An 18190-nucleotide genomic window follows, 5' to 3' on the forward strand; every position below is an offset into this window, starting at 1 on the left:
TGAAAATTTACGAATTACGGTTGGGATTGGCCTCTTCCAGGAATTTTTCATTAGTTTTTTAAGCGAGATTTATATTTTTGTAAATTGTTACTGCAGTTTTTGTCGTGTTTTAGGCTGTTGTCACTTTTTCAATTAAATCTACTCCTTTTTCTGCTGCCTATTAGATTATTACTCATTCCACTTTGGTGGTAATATAGTATTTTGAAGTATAGTATTGCATTAACCATTATCACATCAAGACTGCACATATGAATACTGTACGCAAAATATTTTGTATTTAATGAGCACTATTGTGAAGGGGTTGGTAATTTATTTCAAGGTTTATTTAAGGAAATAACCTTTTGGAGTAGTTATTTTAACAATCCACGAGTGTAAAGTCGCAAATATTCATGTGATGGAAATACTTATGGGAAAAATATCTACACTTTTGAACATTTCTATTAGTATCCAATAATTATGCCCAAATTAAAAGAGGTCCTGGAATGTCTGATTCCAGAAAATTGATGGACTTTGTCTGCTTAATGTGGAACTTTTATTTATTAAATTTTTCAGAAAATTGATGGACTTTGTCTGCTTAATGTGGAACTTTTATTTATTAAATTTTTCAGAAAATTGATGGACTTTGTCTGGTTAATGTGGAACTTATTTATTAAATTTTTCAGAAAATTGATGGACTTTGTCTGCTTAATGTGGAACTTTTATTTATTAAATTTTTCAGAAAATTGATAGACTTTGTCTGCTTAATGTGGAACTTTTATTTATTAAATTTTTCAGAAAATTGATAGACTTTGTCTGCTTAATGTGGAACTTTTATTTATTAAATTTTTCAGACCAAGGATATTGACACTAGTCTCAAGAACATGCCTCTGCCATCAGAAGCCCAGATAGCTGCCGTTGACAAGTTGGTTCGATCAGTTGCAGAAGAAATGAGAGTTTCGCCAGATATGATGAATAAAAGACGAGAGGTGGTGACACAGCTCAATAAGCTTTTAATTTCCAAAGTTGAAGGTAATCAAGCAGTTTACGTCTGAATCTTCATAAATGAATTATTTATAATTATACTCTCTGTTAAGAAATGCCATGTAGTCATTTTTTTTTACTCCTAATTTGATATTAGGTATTTTATTGTTTTTTATGAATGAATATTCTATATTAAAGTACTTTATTGAACCTAAAATTTAAATGGCAGTATAGATAATGTAAATTTTCTTTATGAAGTTAAGGAGGTTATTGCATGAGGATTTTAACATCAAACTCCATTAACAAAACATCTTTAAGATTTCGCTTATTTATTTAACAATAAATTCGTCTTGTATGCAGTCCACATTTGTCATTCCCAAATGTGTCAGACTATACAGTTCTTAGTATTGACCTGGATAACTTATTTTGTAGTCATTAGCACAGATCACAATTTTTTATTTAATTTCCATATTACCTTTCAAAAAAGCATTCATCTAAATTTTTTTTTGAAATAGTATAAGGTACACAAAATCCCCTTATAAAGTATTCTTTCCTTTATGACTACATATCATTAGTCTCTTATAATGAGGATCTTTTATCCTTATATTTTTTCCGTTACAGAATTTTTATATACTGTACTGTAGTTGATTTACTTATTTCTCATGCATTTTTGTGCAGTTGTTTATTCTTAGTGGTTATTTTTTTTCCATCTGATGTTCCAAAATTATTTAGCTTATGACTAAATTTCTGCATTTTATTTTTCAATATTAAACTTAGCCGGTGATTATATAAGCTGCAACTCTGTTGCTCGACAGAAAACTCTACATTAAAAATCCGCCAGTGATCGCTATACAGGTAGGGGGTGTACATCAACAGCGCCATCTGTCGGGCAGGTACTCAGTACTCAATGTAAACACAGAACTCAATTTTCTCTCTGTCGGGCTACCGGCAAGACCTACTAATTCGCTGTGCTAACTGGATTTGTTTTCACAACTATTGGTGAAGTACACTATTCTAGTTTTGAGCTTTCGCTATGCAGGTGTTTTATCTTCATCTCAAAACTTGAACTCGTTTTGGATAGATTTAATTATGGTGACAAAGATAGTATGGACTTTCTTTCACTTTTAAATGGCCGACCCTTCCTTTAGACGGAAGTATGTTTAGGCTTTTAGTAATTATATCACGTTATAGATTTTCCTCTATATATTTTATATCTCTCCGCCTTTATTAGGCCTCTTCGATTAACTTTCCATTTATTATAAACATATAAAATAATTTTAATGTTTTGTTTATATAGACCTTCCTGAGAGTAGGCGGTCCTAACTTGGAAACCGAAGTTAATCAACGTTGAGCCCTTTATATCGTAATTAGCTTTTAAAGAGCTAAGGATTTAAAACTTTGTAAATGTAATATTTTATGAAAGATTTTCTTAGATAGTCTTCGTACTGTTTTCAAAGATGAACTAACGTTTAGTTTTTTATGCTACGCAGTTGTTGACGTTCAGGACGTTCAACATGCGCTCTATCGTTACGATAGAGAGAGAGTGTATCACGGTTTCACTTTGCAGTAAGAGTAAATCGATTCTGACGTTTTGTTCATTCTTTCTTAGCTTAAATGTTTTAAATTCTAATTTAAAGGAACTTTTTATTTGAAAATCCTTTCAGTTTTTTCCTTTAGTCAATTAACATGTTTTTTTTGACGATATATAATTGGGCTCTTCTCTTAGGTGCGAAATCAAGAGAGAAAGAGAGAGAGAGATAGAGACGGAGTAGAGAGAGGAGAGTAAACGTTCCGTTCAAGCGGATAACGTTGTTCTCGTGTTACTCTCGTCCCTAGTCTCTGTACGGGGAGGAAGAATAAAACGTTTTTAGGTTTTTATTCTCGTCCCCAGGCTATGTGCGGTGAGAGATTGAAAACGTAGTTATATGAACTAGTGTTTAGTCTCTTTCCCAGCCACTGATTTTTCTTTTTATCTTAAATATGTTTTCTGTTTTTTGCTGGTATTATGAGCTTGCATTATACGACTAATTTCGCAATTACTACCTTTTAATAAAGGGTAGAATTGCGTGTTTCAGGTAGAAATAAGTGCAAAACAGAAAATCGAAGTGATAAAGTGATATACGCAAAGTGTTACAGTGTTGCGTCCGAGGCGCAAAGTGTTACAGTGTTGCGTCCGAGGCGCAAAGTGTTACAGTGTTGCGTCCGAGGGTTCGTCTGTTCGTGCCTGTCGTCCTCCCAGTCCGGGACCTCTTGCAAGCTCCCAAGCCCAGGGGAGAAGCAATGTCGTACGACCAAAGGGTTCGAGAGGCTTTAATCAGCGAACAGACGTTCCCTCCGTGGTTTCGGGCGTATCTACCCAAGATCGCCCCACCCACACAAAGACGAGAGAGCCCATTTATTCCTCGTCTGCGGAAGAGGTTTCTCGTAAGAAACCATGGACCAAGGTCTCGCGGCCTCTTAAGCGCAAGTCGGTCCCTTCCGCGCAAGTCCAACGGCCCAGTTGTAGCCACTGGGTCAGTTCGGACTCGCTGCAGTCTTCCGACGACTGATCACCTCCTAAGAGAGGCAAAGCGGTACCGCATCAGGCAGTCACACCGTCTGTTGCCGCACCTGCTACTGTAGACCCTAAGTGGTCTTTGCTGCAGACCATGCAGTCTCAGTTAACGTCATTGATGCAGGACTTTCGTGCGGAGAAGGTTGACGCTGCACCAACCTCTAGCCTACAACCAACCACGGTTGTGCGTCCTGTGGACGCTGAGGCGACCTTCTGCCGCACTCCAGCTGGGAGAGTCCCGCCACCCATGCGTTCCAGTGTACCCCGCCAGCCGCATGTTGACGTTCAGCGACGCACGGAACCTTCCGTTGACGTTCGCGAGGTACAACAACAGTCTAAGTTGTTTTGTTTTGACGCGGTGCGTCAACCTCCGCATTCTAGAGTTGTTTTGACTGCTCAGTCCTGGCAGTCAAAGCAGTTTCGAGTGGACGCTGTACGTCCTCACGCACCTGTTGTGATTGACAGTTCAGTTGTTGACAGTTCACAGACTGTCAAGCAGTTACATGACGTTGCGTTCTGGAGAGACTCAGCTTTTATCGGACAAGGTTCCTGTAGATGAGAAAGTGCTGTTCTCCCTCCTACTGATATTCCTTTGAGGACTCTGTCATTTGGAGAGGAGCCTTAAGCTGCTTAGCCTCCTATGGACTTTAATTAAATCATGATGATTTTTTAAGGATCTTCGTCCGGATCTTGTCTCTGCTGCTCCTCGTTCGCCTAAACGTCAGAACTTACACTAGGCCTAGCTACTTCGAAGCCGTTGTTTTTAAGCTAGTGCTCTCTCGCTCTCCTAGAGAGCGTTACGTTGGCTAGGCGACTGGTTCTTTCACCAGGAGGAGTTTGGGGGATACAGCCTTTACTTTCCCTTTTAAACTGGTTTATAGAGCGAGAGTCTGATATGACACGAGAGAAGTTCTCGGCTTGGGAGGTCATGCCTCTGCCCAGATAGACTTCTCAATTCTGGTAGACTCTCCCTGGCTCCTAGCCAGGAGACGCTCCAAGTTGTTTACAGGTCAACTTCTCAGCTGTTGTCGAGCCTTTGAAGTTTTGCTGTACTATTATGTCACGCATAACAAGGCTTTCAGGGATGGTAAACGGTTCCGCCTCAGTCGCTAACCCCGTCTGTTGCCACACCTGCTCCCGTAGACCCTAAATGGGCTTTGCTGCAAGACATGCAGTCCAAGCTTGCGTCCTTGATAGAGGACTTAAATGCGGAGAAGAACCTTCTGGCCAACAACCTTCCAACCGGTCGGTTGTGCGCCCTGTTAACGCTGAGGTAACCTACTCGCGTCTGCCAGTTGAGGTGGTTCCTCCACCGATGCGACCCAGTGTGGGTTGCCAGCCGCACGTTGACGTTAAGCGACGCTCGGAGGTGGTTGTTGACGTTCAGGACGTTCAACAACCAGCAGAGGTGACTTGTTGTGACGCAGTGCGTCAACCTCAGCAACCCGGTAGGGTGTTGACTGCACAACCCAGACGGTCTAGACAGTTTCGGGTTGACGCTGTACTTCCTCGCGCTCCCATGGTTGTTGACAGTTCACAGACTGTGCAGCAGTTCCTTGATATTGCGTCCGGCTCCGTCACGCATCCACCAGTGCGACCGGATTCAGCGAGTCAGACGTTGCCCACTCCGTTGCCGTTTCCTCATCAGTTTCGGATGAGGAACCCTCTGATGAGGACGTTGCTGAACAAGACGATCAGCCCCCAGCCCTGCTATCCATCCAGAAGATGCTGAAGAAGGAACGCTGCTCAGTCAGGCTGTGGATGAGTCTGGTAGGGACGCTGTCATCCGTGGATCAATTTGTGTCACTAGGAAGACTATACCTCCGTCCTCTTCTATACCATCTAGCTTTTCACTGGAAAAAGGACAAGACGCTAGAAGCGGTCTCGATCCCGGTTTCCGAAAAGATAAAGTCTTGTCTGATTTGGTGAAAGGACTATTTCAACCTAAGAGAGGGTCTTCCCCTGACTGTTCAGACTCCCAACCACGTTCTCTTCTCGGACGCATCGGACGTAGGCTGGGGTGCGACATTAGACGGTCGGGAATGCTCGGGATTATTGAACTCGAGTCAAAGGACAATGCATTTCAACTGCAAGGAGCTACTGGCAGTACGTCTGGCCTGGAAAGCTTCAGGTCTCTCCTTCAAGGCAAAGTGGTGGAGGTGAACTCGGACAACACCACGGCTTTGGCGTACATCTCCAAGCAAGGAGGGACCTACTCTCTGACGTTGTACGAGATCGCAAGGGACCTCCTCACCTGGTCAAAAGGTCTAGACATATCACTAGTAACGAGGTTCATCCAAGGCAACTTGAATGTCATGGCAGATTGTCTCAGTCGGAAGGGACAAATAATTCCAACAGAATGGACCCTCCACAAGGATGTATGCAAGAGACTTTGGGCCACCTGGGGCCAGCCAACCATAGATCTCTTCGCAACCTCGATGACCAAGAGGCTCCCAATATTTTGCTCACCAATCCCGGACCCAGCAGCAGTTCATATAGATGCCTTTCTCCTAGATTGGTCACATCTAGATCTATATGCATTCCCTCCGTTCAAGATTGTCAACAAGGTACTGCAGAAGTTCGCCTCTCACGAAGGGACAAGGTTGACGGCTAGTTGCTTCCCTCTGGCCCGCGAGAGAATGGTTCACAGAGGTACTTCGATGGCTAGTAGACGTTCCCAGAACACTTCCCCTAAGTTGGACCTTCTACGTCAGCCACACGTAAAGAAGGTACTCCAAGGCCTCCACGATCTTCGTCTGACTGCCTTCAGACTATCGAAAGACTCTCGAGAGCTAGAGGCTTTTCGAAGGAGGCAGCCAGAGCGATTGCTAGAGCAAGGAGGACATCCACCCTTAGAGTCTACCAATCGAAGTGGGAAATCTTCCGAAACTGGTGCAAGTCAGTATCCGTATCCTCGACCAGTACCTCTGTAACTCAAATAGCTGACTTCCTCTTTTATCTGAGGAAAGAACGATCTCTTTCAGCTCCCTCTATCAAGGGTTACAGAAGCATGTTGGCATCAGTCTTCCGTCACAGAGGCTTAGATCTTTCCAACAATAAAGATCTACAGGACCTCCTTAAGTCTTTTGAGACCACGAAGGAGCGTCGTTTGGTTACACCTGGTTGGAATTTAGACGTGGTACTAAGATTCCTTATGTCAGACAGGTTCGAACCGCTACAATCAGCCTCCCTGAAAGATCTCACCTTAAAGACTTTTCCTGGTATGCTTAGCCACAGCTAAAAGAGTCAGTGAGATTCATGCCTTCAGCAAGAACATCGGATTCTCATCCAAAACGGCTACATGTTCTACAACTTGGTTTTCTAGCCAAAACGAGCTGCCTTCTCGGCCTTGGCCAATATCGTTCGATATTCCAAACTTGTCGTATGGTTGGAAATGAACTAGAAAGAGTCTTATGCCCTGTAAGAGCTCTTAAGTTCTATTTAAAACGAACTAAACCTTTACGAGGCCCGTCTGAAGCTTTATGGTGTTCAGTTAAGAAACCATCTTTGCCTATGTCAAAGAATGCTTTATCCTATTTTATCAGACTGTTAATACTAGAAGCTCATTCCCATCTGAATGAGGAAGACCAAGCTTTGCTGAAGGTAAGGACACACGAAGTTAGAGCTGTCGCAACTTCCGTGGCCTTTAAACAAAATAGATCTCTGCAAAGTATAATCGACGCAACCTATTGGAAAAGCAAGTCAGTGTTCGCGTCTTTTTATCTTAAGAATGTCCAGTCTCTTTACGAGAACTGCTACACTCTGGGACCATTCGTAGCAACGAGTGCAGTAGTGGGTGAGGGCTCAACCACTACAATTCCCTAATTCCATAACCTTTTTAATCTTTCTCTTGAAATGTTTTATTATTGTTTTTGGGTTGTCCGGAAGGCTAAGAAGCCTTTCGCATCCTACTTGATTTGGCGGGTGGTCAAAGTCATTTCTTGAGAAGCGCCTAGATTAGAGGTTTTGATGAGGTCCTGTTGTATGGGTTGCAACCCTTGATACTTCAGCTCCTAGGGGTCGCTCAGCATCCTAAGAGGATCGCGAGGCTCCGTAAGGAAGACATACTTTAAAAGGCAGAGTAATTTTTCAAGTCGACTTCCTTACCAGGTACTTATTTATTTTATGTTTGTTATTTTGAATAACTGCTAAAATGAAATAAAAAATCCTTAGCTCATAATAATGTAAACAATTATTGCTGGTCTCTACCCACCCCCCTGGGTGTGAATCAGCTTATATAATCACCGGCTAAGTTTAATATTGAAAAATGTTATTTTTATAATAAAATAAATTTTTGAATATACTTACCCGGTGATTATATATTAAAGGACCCTCCCTTCCTCCCCAATAGAGACCCAGTGGACCGAGGAGAAAATTGAGTTCTGTGTTTACATTGAGTACTGAGTACCTGCCCGACAGATGGCGCTGTTGATGTACACCCCCTACCTGTATAGCGATCGCTGGCGGATTTTTAACGTAGAGTTTTCTGTCGAGCAACAGAGTTGCAGCTTATATAATCACCGGGTAAGTATATTCAAAAATTTATTTTATTATAAAAATAACATATTTATGACTGCTTTATAGGTAACCCCTTAACTGGGATCTGTCACAGGTTTTGAAGTCCTTCAAGGACATTAGGATGAAACTTCATTGTATTCTTTTATATATAAAAGTCTTTTTTTTTTTTTTTTTTTTTTTTAATCTGCATCTTTGAAATGGATCACCAAGCCCCGGACATTTATGACATTAATATCACTAAGCAAAGAACTGTTCACTATATCTATTTATCATGGTTTTTCTTCTTACTCATAAGACAAGGAGGTTATCATTGCATAGAAAGGAAATTCTATGAATAGAGTTCATGCCTGGAAATGTATAAGACACTTTAATTTGCGGTTACCTAATGGTCATCATTGCATAGAAAGGAAATTCTATGAATGGTGTTCATGCCTGGAAATGGATGTCTTTAATTTATGGTTGCCGAATGGTGACCTCTCGTTGTTAGTTGAAAGTATTAGTTTAACAATACTTCTGATTCTAATAAGGTTCTTGACGGGCTGGCATATGGCAATGTTTTGTCTGTAGAAAGTACAATGCAACAATTGATGTGAAACATTTTCTTTTGTGAATGCCCAAATTTTAATTAACACCAAGTGAAAATTAGAGATTTTATCATTTAATATTTTCTATCGATCCAATTTAAACATTTTTTATTTCAACTTAAATATGATCTTGATGTTATACAGTATTTAAAAAATAATTTTAGAGCCATTCCTTTAAGAACTTAAAAACTTTCCCTCACTTATCTCAGTAAACTTAATTGTTCCAACACGAATACAAATCTTCATCCTTTAATGTGAGAATTGATTCAAGCTCAGCAGGAACTCGGCAGTTAAAAACTTAAACTTGGTGTCAGCACTAGCCAGTAGTTAGCACCTTGCAGGGCTTCCTTTTGCCATTACACTGAATAATCACTTTTATTCATTGCGACAAATAACACAGATGTGCTTTCGGCTTATCTTCAAACTTGTCTTTTCTAACTTTCTGTTTTTAACTCTTTTGCAACTCTTTAGTCTGAGAGATTTGCCTTTTTTCCCTTTTTGAAATAGATGAGCCTCTTTCTCAGGAGTAGTCAATAAAGTTTCATTGGATCAAATGTCCTTCTTTGTCCATCCTCCAAAGAGTTTGAAAAAAGATACTGTAGTCCTATGTATGATGTGTGCACTCATGAGCAGTATGTTTCTGAGCACCTAAGGGTTTTTGATTCTGAATTGTCTTTTACCGAGAAACTCTCGTGCTTCGCGGTGTCTCCTGATCCAGGTGCACACAACAACAGCGTGTTATCACACTAGCACGCTAAATATTAGTGAGCCTGTAGTGAGCACAATGACAGTACACTCCAACATTAATGCACATAGGGATAAAGCTTCATATTATCATATCGAACTGCGTGCTGTTGCATTTGTGTGAGAATTTTTATTTATACGATAAGTAAATTATTTGTAATGACATTACTTAACACTTGGATGTGTAAATGCTTTTGTTTGTTCATTATAATCGACAAAGAAACATAAACGAACAAATGGTTTCTGTTTTCGGTGGCGTGTTTAGGAAAAACATGATATTGAATCGCCTTCATTTTATTTATTTTGAAGTTCTAATGAAAAATCAGGTAAAACAATATTAGTAATAACAAAATCATTGCATTATCGAAAGTGATGGTTGTGCCACATGATTTGCAACTACTGCATGGTTAGCTTGTAAAAAGTTTGAATGGCCATTCCACCTTCGCTGAAGTCACACTCTTATTAAAGGTCTGAGGTTTGTATACTTAGGAAAAATATATATCACTTAAAATTTTTTTTTATATTATGTAAACTTAATATCATTGGTTAAAGATAAGAGTTGAAGATATTGGAAAATTTTAGCTTTAACCCTGCTATATGAGGGTAGAATGGTATGAAGTGATAGTTATTACTTGTTCCTGTAAAGTTAAGGAACTCTTCCTATTTTTCCCATTTTCCAGATTACTTCAGTTGCTTCATATTCTGTTTTATTCCTTTTATCATGTCTTTTGCGACAGATATTTGGGTTTTGTGCTGAGACACACGATCTAAATAGTATATTTGACAAATAAGTCTAAGTTGATACAGTATTATACACTGCTACAAACATGATTTATTTCTGTAAAGGGTTTCTTTCAGATCTAATCATTCATATGTTAGAGCTATGGATATATTGCTATTCTGCAACCCCTAAGAGTTCCAGGGCTAGCAGGTCTTATATGGAAACTTTTGAAAAATGAGTAAAATTACCCTCCTAAATAGTCATACATACATATACCAAGGCACTTCCCCCAATTTTGGGGGGTAGCCGACATGAGCAAATGAAACTTACTAGAGTGTGGGGAGCAGTTACTCTCCCCCCATCTCCATCTCTTTGTTGACGTCTCGCAGGATTATATACAAGAAAGGGGGTTCCCAGCCCCCTCGTCCCGTCCCTTTTAGTCGCCTCTTACGACACGCAGGGATAACGTTGGCGCTATTCTAATTGTTTTTATGCCCCCGCGGCCTAAATAGTAAATTAGAAAAAAAATCTCAAATAGATTATCTATCTTACTTCAATGAACTAGGCCATTGACTTTATTCTCATCTATTTTATTGCATATTTTTTATATATTGCAACTCCTTTAAACTTGAAAATTTAGTGAATGGATAAGTTAAGGATTTATTTCCAATACTTGATGTACTTTGAGGGTTCAAAACTGGACAATTTAAAAAATGTGGTTGAGTATAACATTGTTCTGTATGGTTTGAACTGTGAGATTTGGTTATGTGGGTCATTTGTTTGATATGCATGGGTCAGACTAGTGTGAATTATTTGAAAACAGGATAATATTACACTAATTATATGTATTCATTTTAGAATGAAGACCACTGTTAGATTAATATCTATTATTAGAATCATTATTCCACTTGTGCGCCTTTTATCTAGTTTGATAGATTTTAGAGACCTTTATAGATCTATGAGGGAAACAGCAGTATTTAAAATTTCACCATTTATACAAACTTCATAAAATTATGAAATGAAAATTAGTTGAACAAGACAATTTTTAAGACTAGTTTTAAAGCACTTGCTGGGTTACTGAAAATTACAAATTTGTGGTAGCATGCTGTAATGGTATTGATTGCTGAACATATTGAGGGCATTTCTGTGGTGAAAACATAACTAGCGTAATGCAGGCATTCACGTCATAGTGTTGTTTTGCATTTTGGCGATGATGGATTAATAGTATTAGTGAGTGTAGATACACATACTTAAGGTATAATCTAAGGAGAAGGAAAGTCTGGTATTGGAGGAAGAGTTATATTTATTAAGCATTTGTTCAGTACTGTATACATGTGTTAGTTTTGGTGACACATATGTTTTTAGAAATCCGTTATTCAGTTGAGATCCATTTTTTATTTAATAAATTTCCTCCCCAATCTTGCTGTCTCTTGTAATTGTGTTTGAGTCGTCATAAAAAAGTGAAGCAGGTAGCTGCTATAAACTTTGGGTTACGAGTTGCACTTGCTTAGGGCTTCTTTTATTTTTTTTTGGACAAAAGACTACTGTACAACTGGGGGACATTATAAAAACCAAAAATGTGGACTGTATATAAGTAATGGGTTTGTATGATTCAAATGAAATTTTTCAAAATACTCTTTTATTTTTCTGTAGGTTGCCACTTAGAGATGGTTGGGTCCTCACTAAGTGGCTTTTGTTTAAAAAATAGCAATATAAACGTTGATGTTGTAATGGACGATAACCTAAATCCTTCTACTGCCCTGTTAGCAGTAAAAGAGTTGGTTGGAAGAAGTGCATTGTATAAGTAAGTTATTTTATTTCTAAATTAAGACAAGGTTTCTACTGTTACTTAAATAAGAAGTAAAGTGTTGTTCATATTCATTTTAGTTATTAATTGATTCAAGTTGACATATCAAAACATTCACAAAATTATTTTAAATATGTAATTATATGAAGAAAACAAATACATTTTCATTTGTATTTTATTTGAAATATTTAAGAGAAGTTTAACTGAAAAAAAAAATTAGCATTTTTTTGTATGATTCTTTACAGAAATGTTGTTGACGATCTCTCCTCTTCATTCCCTACTATGGCCTTTACACATGTCAAGACAGGATTGCGTGTGGTGGTAGGTGCTTGCAACACTTCTTCATCGAAGTTAACCAACCAGCTTTTGGCTGATTATGCTTCCCTTGACCCTCGGGTATTGGTTCTAGGAATAGCATTCAGATATTGGGCCCAGGTACAGTTTCTAGCTGCGTTTTTATATTTTGAAGATATGGGATATATAATTTTTTTGTGTATTTTATTATTATTATTATCATCATTATTATCATTATTATCACTTGCTAAGCTACAACCCTCGGAAAAGCAGGAGGCTATATGCCCAGGGGCTCCAACAGGGAAAATAGCCCAGTGAGGAAAGGAAAGAAGGAAAAATAAAATATTTTAAGAACAGTAACAACATTGAAATAGATATTTCCTATATAAACTATAAAAACTTCTAAAAAATAAGACGAAGAGAAACCAGATAAAGAGCTAAGCCTAAATTCTTCAATACTGTGATTAATTCTCTACACAAATATTAAAGATTTAAAGACAGTAAGGTATTTTAACTATTGAGAGTTGCAAGTATTTGTCGTTTTCAGTTGTGCCAAATTGACAACCAGGGCCGTGGCACTCTTCCCCCACATGTGTTCCCTTTGATGGTGATACACTTCTTGCAGCAACATAGTCCACCAGTTCTCCCAGTTTTACACTCTCTTCATCCAAAACCAGATGGGGATTCATACCTCAGTAAGTAAAAATACTTTAGGAATGCTATTGTCCTTCAGCTTATAATTGATTTTATGTTAGAAGCATTTGAGACATTTATGTAGAAATGAAACTCAAGGAATACATTGGATGTTAGGTTATTGATGGATTGATATTTGGTTGTAACAAAGCATTTTGTCACTTTTTCTCTAGAACCAGCAGATTTGGGCGATTCCTGGAAAGCTGGGAGGAACACGCAAAGCATTGGTCGCCTGTGGCTTGAAATGTTTAGGTTTTATGCTGTGGGCTTTAAAATCACAGAGTATGTCATTAATGTTCGTCAGAGGCGTCCCATGACAAGAGCGGAGAAAACTTGGAGCAAGAAGATTGCAGTTGAAGGTAAGACTTGCTGATTATGAATAATTCATGTACGAATCTTTAGTCAAAATACTTTATATTGCAGCATCTTTGAATTGCTATATGCACTTAAAGTATTGTTTTAATAGTTATTCCATAAAACTCTTGGAAAATGCAGTGTGGGTAAGATGCAAAAATTTTGTTTTATTATTTTATTGCTAAATTATAAAAAAATAAAGTTGAGAAATTAGATTTTGATGTGGAAGAAAATCTTTTATCTATTTTTTCAGATCCCTTTCTTCAAAAGAGAAATTTAACAAGAACTGTTAGTGGCAACCTAGTGTTTGAATATATAGTGGATCGTTTTAAGACAACCTACAGATACTTTGCCATTCCTCAACTTTCTTTCGGGCCATTATTTCAGCACATAGTTGTAAAAGAGGTAAGAGCTAGATATTTTTATACATTATCATAGTCACAATTATATTCAATAGTTACAAGGTACTATAGTTTTCTTTTTTTTTTCTTTTCCTGTTTAGGGTACTTTACATTTAGTGCACAACGTTTCTTTCAAAGACTTAGTCTACCTTCCTAAATTCAAATGTGTGTAATATGCATAAGACATTTTGCAGTTTAAAGGTCGCTCATGAATGACAGAGGCAAAGGACAGTGACATTGCCCTAGCAAGCAGGACAATGCCCTAGAGACTGACCATATATTATATGATCAGTGCCCAAGCCTCCTCTCCACCCAGGCTAGGACCAGGGAGAACCAGGCAATAGCTGTTGGTGACTCGGCAAATAGACCTATAGGCTCCCCCAAACCCCCCATCCTTAGCTCACAAGGATGGTAAGGTTGCTGACACTAATGGCACTAAAGAGTCTGAGCTTGACTCGAACCCCTGACTGGCAAACACCAGGCAGTGACGTTACTAATCAGGACACAACATGAATTCAAGATGTGCATGTGTGTGTGTGTGAGATGAGGAAATGGTATAGATTTGCACCTGTTGTATTTGGGAAGTAGTAAGTTGCTAAATTATGGCTGGATTGCATGTAAGTGACCTAAGACCATATAATCTTCATTCTTAAAGATATTCTGTCGTAGTGTTTTGTTGGTAAATGATTTATTTTAGTTCTTTTCTTCTGCATTGATCAGGTATATTTTTACTGGATGTTTAAGAATGATATACAGAGCTCTCTCTCTCTCTCTCTCTCTCTCTCTCTCTCTCTCTCTCTCTCTCTCTCTCTCTCTCATTTTGTTTGAATACTAGGATTAATTTGCTTTGTAGGAGCTTCTTATTGTCATCGTTTTTTCTGATTACCTTGTAGAATTCCCGATTTTAATAATCCCTCTCATATTCGGAGTAATGTAATGCATTTAAAGGGTATGCTAAGCGTCAAAACTCAAAATGTGAATAAGAGCAAATGATCAAAGTTAGGCTGTTCCAAAATGGTGGCCCAATAATGTATAACCTTTTCAAACATAGTACATTATTATTAATGTATAGAATGCAAATAAATAAGAATTATACCTTTATTTATCATTTAAGTCCGTATTGAATCAAAATGAACACTAGTATCGAGCGACATCATTGTAATTTAGTGTTGAGTACTTAATAGCTCTTTTGATATGCTATCTAAATACCCAATTGATTATTACAAGAATTATACATCACTATCAATAAACAAGTGATAGGCAATTTTGATATATGGATGTACTCTATGCGTGTGTCTAATCACTGCTGTGCATATATATTGGGTATTCTGTAAAATCATGTTTTACAACTGCACAACATTAGGCTCAAGTTTACAATCTTACACAAGTCTGACCTCAGAACATTTCTTGTGTCTCAAGATTTACTATTTTCATAGATGATTACAAGTTACTAATTAATTTACTTATCGTTTTACCAATGTTTTAATTTAAAATCTCTATTTGAAGGGTAATGAAAAAACCTGTCACAATGTTTTATAGGTTATTTAAAGTCTATTGGCAACCTTTCTCTGTACCTTATACCTTTTTTATCTCAAGGTCCTTATGAGATCAGAAGAGAATGTGGGGGAGAGTTAGCCTGTTTCCTTGACAATATTTCCTTGCATTTAAGAGCTAAAGTTTCTGAAAACAGAGTTGATGCGTTAGTTTTGATACGTGATGATTGTTTTACCCTATAAATACTGTATGATGTATTTCATGAGCAATCTGCACCCAATCCCCCTCTTTAGCAAGTCTGCTTTTGGTGTTATTATCACATGCTCATTAATTTCCTCCCCTTTCCATCAGCGGGGGAAAACGGGCATCAAGGCCCGAAAACTGAGAGGGTCTATAAAGATATTGCAATCAAGATGTCTTTGGATACATTAGTGTATGCATTCTTTGTAGCCAGATCTAGTCTAGTCAAATATCAAGATACTGTATTAAGAAAATGTTAAACATAATAAAGATTTAAAGATTTTACCATTCACTACATGCTGTGTAAGGTTGATTAAAGATTGCCCAAGAAAAACTGATAAGAGTATATCTGTTCAAGAAATGAATTTGAGATAACTGAATACATTCTTACTGTTAACCCTTTTACCCCCAAAGGACGTACTGGTACGTTTCACAAAAGCCATCCCTTTACCCCCATGGACGTACCGGTACGTTCTTGCAAAAAAATGCTATAAAAATGAGTTTTTCATATTTTTTGATAATTTGTTTGGAAAATTCAGACATTTTCCAAGAGAATGAGACAAACCTGACCTTTCTATGACAAAAATTAAGGCTGTTAGAGCAATTTAAAGAAAATATACTGCAAAATGTGCTGGGAAAAAAATAACCCCTTGGGGGTTAAGGGTTGTAAATTTCCAAATACCCTGGGGGTAAAAGGGTTAACATTGATTTGTTTAACTTTTATGGGAATTTGTTATATGGTTAAAAGAAAGAGAAAAAATTATGCAAAGTTTATCAAAGTAACACTTGCAATAGCTTTTACACATACCTAAAGATAGAAATGTGTGTGTGCGAGAATGTGCAACCAATACAAATATAAGGCAGAATATAAAACTTTTAGAAATATTTCACTGTTCAATTTTACTCTGTATCAAGTCAATCAGAGAGATACATACCACAGTAAGTAATTATATATATGCAGTGTATGCAGCTTAACAGATCAGCAAATAAATGCGCACATTCATTTTCTATCAGGAATTTTTATTTTATTTTTGAATTTAAATTGAATATCGATTAAGTTTCTTACAGTCCACTCTTCAATTTGATAAAATTGAAGTATATAATTACCAATTCAGATGTTTAACCCTTTCACCCCATCAAAGGACGTACCGGTACGTTCTTGCAAAACACTGTTAATTACATATTTTTACATATTTTTGATAATTTTACGAGAAACTTCAGGCCTTTTCCAAAAGAATGAGACCAACCTGACCTCTCTAGGACGAAAAGTAAGCTTTTTAGAGTAATTTAAAAAAATTATATAGCAAAATGTGCTCGAAATTTAACCTTATGGTGGGGGTAAAAGGGTTAATATAGTGTGTAACCAGCTATTAAGAGGCTACCCCTCATAGTAGAGTAAAACCACAGATCTGGCAATGCGTATTGAAATAATGATTTAAAAAATCATATACCCTCCCCCACCCCACATTATAGTGAATTCAGAAACACTTGATAGAAAGTGTCTAAACACTTCCTTTTACTGTCACAGGTTAAAGGTTACTCATAAATGGTAGCGGTAATGCTCTAGCAGGACAGTGCCCTAGAAGACTGGCCTTACAGTATATGCATATGATCATAGCCCAAACCCCCCTCTCCATCCAAGCTAAGACCAGGGAGGGTCAAGCAATGGCTGCTTATGAATCAGTAGGTAGACCTATAGGCTCCCCAAAACCCCTCATCCTTAGCTCACAAGGATAGTGAAGGTGCAGACACTACAAGAAATTGTCGAGCTTGAGCTGGTCTTAAAAACCCCAGTCCAGCAGGTTTGGTGATGATGAGTCGTTAACTCGTCGGCAAGCTATTTGAATCTGGTAGAAACTTTTTTCCAATTTTACTTACTGAAACTGATGCTGGATGCATATAGACATGAATTCTGATTGTTAAACATTTGAACAATAAATTTACATTATTATGAAAATCTTTCAAAAATTCAGTGTAGTTGTAAATAGGATAGTTTGTTTCAGCCATCAGTTTTAGTCAGGCTGTAACATTTCTGATTCTATAGCTGGTAACTATGAAGCAGGAGTTATTTTTGTTAAAAAATGTATTTTCACTTGACCTTCCTAGAATTATTGTGCTATAAACTATTGAAACATGAGCTAATTGTTTTCTGGGACATGAATATTGAAAAGGTTTTCTAGATAGATATTTCTGCTTTTTATGAATTAACTTGGTGCTGCTTTTGCATGTAAGGGTAACTATTACTTCAAGGTTGATGCAATCTTAATGGGTAGAATGATATATGGTGACTGTGAAGTTTTGTATTTCCTCTACTATAGAGTATCTGGTAATTTTCTTTTAATTTAGAATTCGTCCAGGTATTAAAATCATATAAACTTCTTGTAATATGCCACTTCAGCTCTTATTTTACCTTTATTTTATATTGGTAATTGGAATATCTTCACTGTATTCTTGCACTTTTGTATTCTATCCTGTTTTGTCAGACTCGAACCATCAGCGCGTCTAAGGCCTCTGCTGGTTTAGGCCAGAAGACCAGAAAAGGCGAGATGCTTCTGGAGAGTCTTGAAAAGGTGACTTCTTGTAGATATAATTAGTTAAAGGTTGTCTTGCATGCTTATCCTAATTGTAAATATTTGTGTTTTTCTTCTTGCACTACTCAATTGTTTCATGGTCAGTTTGCTTTCCTTTTATTCATTAACACTTTTGAGAAGCAATGATGTCATCCATTTTGACTAGTAGTTTTATGCACATAGAAGAGCAGCCTACCCTCAACTTATATACAACTAACTTGCTAGATTTGAAAGTAACTAATAACATGGAAAAGAA

The 18190-nt window shown here is 37.6% G+C and overlaps 1 protein-coding gene across 1 annotated transcript in view; it reads left to right on the forward strand.

The window, feature by feature from the left end:
• Nucleotides 1–17958, forward strand: part of LOC137646622 (terminal uridylyltransferase 4-like) — a 35723-nt gene extending 17765 nt beyond the window's left edge. Inside the window, exons 6-12 of the mRNA XM_068379730.1 lie at nt 831–1008; nt 11735–11885; nt 12134–12323; nt 12730–12877; nt 13049–13234; nt 13483–13634; nt 17848–17958. Coding sequence (XP_068235831.1) covers nt 831–1008; nt 11735–11885; nt 12134–12323; nt 12730–12877; nt 13049–13234; nt 13483–13634; nt 17848–17958 — 1116 coding nt within the window. The remainder of the gene's footprint in view (nt 1–830; nt 1009–11734; nt 11886–12133; nt 12324–12729; nt 12878–13048; nt 13235–13482; nt 13635–17847) is intronic.
• Nucleotides 17959–18190: the final 232 nt, after the last annotated feature.

This window comes from Palaemon carinicauda, chromosome 9 (genome assembly GCF_036898095.1).
Source record: "Palaemon carinicauda isolate YSFRI2023 chromosome 9, ASM3689809v2, whole genome shotgun sequence".
Taxonomy (NCBI): domain Eukaryota; kingdom Metazoa; phylum Arthropoda; class Malacostraca; order Decapoda; family Palaemonidae; genus Palaemon; species Palaemon carinicauda.